This window comes from Anabrus simplex, chromosome 9 (assembly GCF_040414725.1).
Source record: "Anabrus simplex isolate iqAnaSimp1 chromosome 9, ASM4041472v1, whole genome shotgun sequence".
Lineage (NCBI taxonomy): Eukaryota > Metazoa > Arthropoda > Insecta > Orthoptera > Tettigoniidae > Anabrus > Anabrus simplex.
This window is the reverse complement of record NC_090273.1, coordinates 95,213,530-95,219,529: the sequence shown is the minus strand read 5'-3', so window position 1 is coordinate 95,219,529 and position 6,000 is coordinate 95,213,530. Positions and strand designations below refer to the sequence as shown.

General features: G+C 37.4%; 1 protein-coding gene across 1 annotated transcript in view; it reads right to left on the bottom strand.

Moving 5' to 3' along the window:
* Window positions 1–3,989: 3,989 nt before the first annotated feature.
* LOC136881220 (serine-rich adhesin for platelets) overlaps window positions 3,990–6,000 on the bottom strand; it is a 91,997-nt gene continuing 89,986 nt past the window's right edge. Inside the window, exon 8 of the mRNA XM_067153949.2 lies at window positions 3,990–4,135. Within this exon, the coding sequence (XP_067010050.2) occupies window positions 3,990–4,135 (146 nt within the window). The remainder of the gene's footprint in view (window positions 4,136–6,000) is intronic.

The following is a 6,000-nucleotide window of genomic DNA, read 5'->3' as shown; positions in this document are numbered from 1 at the left end:
AGTAAAGCAAATGAGATTGTCTGAAGGCAAACCTTAGTAAATGCTGTGTGCAGTACCATGTATATACTGTATTTTACTAGTTTACATTTTATATTGTATTTAGTATACATTTTTTAAATGCACTATAACAAACCTGTTTTGTTGCTGTAAACAGAGTTCTATTGCACTTTCCACTCTTCTTTTAGGTTATTTCAGTTAACCCAGACTTTTGTTAATCTGGTCAACTAATCTCCCCAATTAGATGGGATTGATGAGGTTCTACTAAACCTCCTAATACAAGAAATAATGTACACAATCATCCCTTTGAAAATACTTAAAATAATTTTATTTCACCTCAAATACGATAAAAATTCTTTTACTACATAAAGAGATACACACAAAGGAAGAAGAAAAAATCTGTACAGCTACAGGTTCAAATATTACATTCATCTTACACAAATATTTTGTACTACCAGTTACCAGTATGTAGAAAAACATTTAACAAGAGATCACCGAAACAATGTAAAAATAATATAACTATATTTCAAAGTTTCTCACTGATACAATTAACTTTAGATGACATATAGGTTATAATTTAAAATATAAAAAAGAACAACAACAAACCAAACCATACAAAGATAAAAATAACACGTATATTGTGCCGTTTTTGAAAACCCTATCATGTCCCAAGTTTCCATTTTAATAAAATAGGCACCTTTTATAAAAAATGCTTATCAGACACAAAAAAATAAGTTATTTGTTATTTTATTCATATTTGGGAAGTTTTCACATTGTCTTTTTTCAAATTAATATGAATCCATTCCAGACCCAGATCAATACACAGGATCATGCAATTTCACAAGGCATGCTGAGCATTTCTGGGTTGTCAGATGAAAAATTTAAGGAGTAAGCCAGCCAAAATTGGGACCTAATATGAAAACTGAGATTTTTATTGATTTTGCTTCTCTAATATGATGAATGTTACACTGAAAAACAGAATGCTAATTCTCTTATCTAATGTTTAAGTTCCAATTATAACAAAAACGAAGCACTTACTAAGCATGTCCTCTTCTCTGCAGTCTGACTTTCAAGTAGATTTTTTGGGAAATATAACTGATTTTCTGAAAGCACCCATTTGCTGAAGAGAAATGCTTCATCTTAATTGCGGGTAACACTGTCTGACAATTGAGCAATTGAGAGTCGATCCATTCTACTTCCAGAGGGAGTTTTAAACATATTAATGAAGTAAGATTTTAGTTGCAAAACTTTAAACAATATCTTTTGCAGTTCAAAGTTGTTCTGTTTCCTGGTGCAGAATTCTACTTTGCTATCAGCACTATTAGACTGAAATTTCTACAGCATGTTAATTTACTATACAGTTCTAAAAAATACAAAGGGATTTTTCTATAAAGGGTCTAAGTGTTCAAAATAGGGTCATTTAAAGAATAACAACAATAGACCAGAGAGAAGAACATCTCTGAGTTAAATATAGACTTAATACATAGACTTTCACGACCACTAAATGACATTACGCGACCTAATACCCACAAATTATTATTGTGTTAAATATAGACGTTGCTGCTGTGTGAAACTAGGTTATCGGGTGAAGGACAAGTCGGTGAGCCAAGCTCATGCTACACCATCTTCTGGAAAGGAAAGGATGTAGGTGAACCACGCATACGTGGTACTGAATTTGCAGTAAAAACAAAAATAGTGAAAGAACATCAGCTCACACCTATTGCAGTCAATGAAAGACTCATGTCTGTTTGAATTCCACTTGTGAGATAGATTTGTTACCTTTATCTCCTCCTGTGCTCCCATTTTAGTTGATAATGAAGATTATACGAACCGATTCTATCACCAACTGAACAGTCTTCTTGACAACGTAGATACTAAGGATAAAATCTTGTTGCTCAGTGATTTCAATGCCAGAATGGGGAGACACAATCAATTATATGGGAGAATGTCTTGGGAAATCAAGGTATAGTAAAATTGCAATACAAATGAGCTGCTGCTTCTTGGTCTCTGTGCCGAGCATGAGCTCTTCATCACCAACACACAGCCTACCTAATCGCTTCAAGACCATATTCCAAACACTGACATCTCACCGACTGTCATCACTAGGTAGCGTGACAGAAAGGATGTTCAGATTACAAGGACAGCAGGTAACACTGATAACTGCTAGTGACCATAGGCTTCTAATAGTCGCTTAAGGATCCCCATACATCGTAAGCCACGATCTTACTTCTTGAACCCTTCCAGGAGAAAATTCAACATCACCAATCTTCAGAATGAAAGTGTTCACAATGCTTTTTTTTCAAATCAACTAAGCAAATGTCCAGTCAGCACAAAATATGTTGAAACAGAGTGGACCAGAAACACCATCAGAGAGAATGTGAGAAGATCACTGGCTATTATGTAAGGAAGATAAGACCGGTTCGATGATAATAATGAAAAGATTCTGGGTCTCATCAGTGCTAAAAGGGATGCCTACCTGTTTCTTGCTCAGGATCCATCTTCCGTAGAGAAGAAAACATGTTATCAAGAGCTCAAGCAAAAAAAAAAGTCTGAAATAAGAGTAATCAAAAACTACTGGTGGCAACAAAAGACTAAGGAACTCCAAAATCTATCTGATGCCATTTTTTACAATTTGCTTTATATCACACCGACACAGATATGTCTTATGGCAACGATAGGATAGGAAAGGCCTAGGAGTGGGAAGGAAGCAGCCGTGGCTTTAATTAAGGTACAGCCCCAGCATACACCTGGTATGAAAATGGGAAACCATTGAAAACCATCTTCAGGGCTGCCACCAGTGGGGTTCGAAGCCACTATCTCCCGGATTCAAGCTCACAACTGCGCATATCTGATGCCAGAGACCTAAGGAACCTTTATGATGGAATAAAAGAGCGGCACAGCCTGTTTGTTCCTCATCGAGCACCCTGAAAGCCGCCGACAATACCATCATTCTCACAGACAGACAGACAGATAGGAGATCTTGAACCGCTGGAAGGAAACTTCTGCTTGCTCTTAAACCGCATTTCTGCTCCTACTGAAGACTCCTCCAATGTGTGCCACAACATCCTCTGCAATCTTGGATGGCACTCCCCTCTACTTTTCAGAAATTTAGAAATCTTGCACCAAAACTCTTTGCCCTGTATCTAATGGCCATGCTCTATGAGGCATCATCTGAGAACACAGGTTGTGGAACTTAAATATAGGCTTGATGGAAGACTATTCAATCAGGTCAGACTCCAATCAGAGACTTGCTAGTCTCACCCATGTAAATGAACTGCAATATGCAGATGACAATGCTTCTCCAGCTCATACACCTGAGAAGTTACAAATGTCAGTTGACTGTTTAGCTAAGGCATATGAACGATTTGGCCTAACCATGAACATTCCTAAAACAAAGATAGTCATACAGCCAACTCCTGGATCTGCCTTTAGAGATTTTAGTATTTATATCTCCAATATGCCTTTAGAACAAGTAGATAATTTCTTCTATCTAGGAAGCATTCTCTCTAGTAACTGCTCAATACAGGATGTGGAGAACAGAGTAAGTGCTGCCCATAAAGCTATCGGACGTCTTACACATCAGGTCTGCCTGAATAAAGATCTAAGAATATATACAAAATTGATGGAGTATCGAGCGGTTGTCATCTCCACCCTGCTCTATGGGTGTGAAACCTGGACACTAAATCGCTGTGATATGAAGAAACTAGAATGCTCCCATCAACAGAAGTTCAGCTATATTATGAACATCAAGTGGGATGACTACATTTATTGCGAATTTCTGTTTAAAGACCCCATGGTACCCCTCTGAAGTGCTATAAAGATCAGATTAAGAAGACCTTCAGGAGTACTGACATTGATCCAAGAACTTGGGATTTCATTGTAGGAGACCACACTCGCTGACACACAACTACTGCAGCTGCTGTTAAACAATTTGAGTGTGAACATCTTAGACAGGAAGCAGAAAAATGTCAGAGGCGTAAATAACGCTAGGCTCAACCACCCTGTATAAGGTGCACCAATGTGGTCGTATGTTTCATGCCAGGATTGGTCTCCTTAACCATCAAAGGCATCTGCATCCCCGAATTCAAATGTTGGAAGAATCGCAGGAGAGACATGAATACTTGGATATGAATATTAGCTGATGACAATGACAAAATGGTTTTCAGTTTAGCTAAAAATGGCTTAACATAAAAATACCACCGTAAAGAAACCCTTTCAATTACCGTACAACAAAATTCGAAGTGAAAAATGTAATTTGCCTAAATATATCACATAAATCACGAGGTTATAAGAGTAGCATATTTTCTATGTCCCATCAGTTCTGTATACAGTATAACTGAACACTTTGGATTGTTAATTTGCTGAATTGCTTCAGTTTTACCCAATATCTCCTACCAGAAGATACATTACCAATGATGTCACCAGGCTTCATAATTAACTATAAACAGACACTTTTTTTTCTATTTGCTATTTGATATTGCATAGACTTTGAGAGGTCTTGTAGAGACAATGAGATAGGACAGGTTGTAGTGAGTTTGCCTTCCTCTTCTGTGAAAGATATAAATGAGATGATGACAAAACATATTTTCCTGTTAAAATAAATTCAACAAAGACTAATTAGGCCATTTTGGGTGGTTGCTATAAATGACAATGCGGCTAGCCTCTCAGCATGCAAACATTGTAAGCAGATGCCATTGAGTAGCATCAACAAAAATAGGTCTCCTGATTTCTCAGTCATTGAGAAAAGAAAGGAAAAAAAATTGCCTTCCAACATCAAATTAATGCCCAGACCTAGGCCACTGCAGTTCCAATGGTTGAGCATGTAAACTTTTACAAGACACCACCTTCAAATCAACCAACTTGGTTAGTAACATATTTCTGCCAGTGTTCGTACCACTTATAAAAACAGCCCTGCAGGCTATCTTCTGTGACCTCCGGCAGTATATTTATCTTGCAGGTCTTCTCTCTTTTGCCAAGGATAAACTGGATCACTTCAGTATGCTTTTGAATTTATGACAATAATTGTTTATAAATATTTATTTACAATAGTCCACCTACTAAAGACAAGTTTAGACTATCCACTTGAATCTGAATAGTGTATATATACATACATAATCATTATAGCCTGTTATGTCTTTCAGCATTCAGTCTGCAAGCCTCTGTGAATTTACTAAATGTCGCCACAATCCTCTATTTGAAACTAGTGTTGTGGCCTCATTTAGTTCTATACCTCTTATCTTTAAATCATTAGAAACTGAGTCTAACCATTGTCGTCCTGGTCTACCGCTACTTCTCTTACCCATCATAACAGAGTCCATTATTCTCCTAGGTAACCTATCCTCCATCATTCGCCTCATGACCCCACCACCAAAGCCGGTTTATGCGTACAGCTTCATCCATTGAGTTCATTCCTAAATTAGCCTTTATATCATTCCGAGTACCCTCCAGCCATTGTTCCCACCTGTTTGTACAAGCAATCATTCTTGCTACTTTCATGTCTCTTACTTCTAACTTATGAATAAGATATCCTGAGTCCACACAGCTTTCACTCCCGTAAAGCAAAGTTGGTGTGAAAACAGACCGATGTAAAGATAGTTTTGTCTGGGAGCTGACTTCCTTCTTACAGAATACTGTTGATCGCAACTGCGAGCTCACTGCATTAGCTTTACTATACCTTGATTCAATCTCACTTACTATATTACCATTCTGGGAGAACACACAACCTAAATACTTGAAATTATCGACCTGTTCTAACTTTGTATCACCAATCTGACATTCAATTCTGTTGAATTTCTTACCTACTGACATCAATTTAGTCTTCGAGAGGCTAATTTTCATACCATACTCATTGCACCTATTTTCAAGTTCCAAGATATTAGACTGCAGGCTTTCGGTACAATTTGCCATCAAGACCAAGTCGTCAGCATAGGCCAGACTGCTTACTACATTTCCACGTAACTGAATCCCTCCCTGCCATTTTATACCTTTCAGCAGATGTTCCAT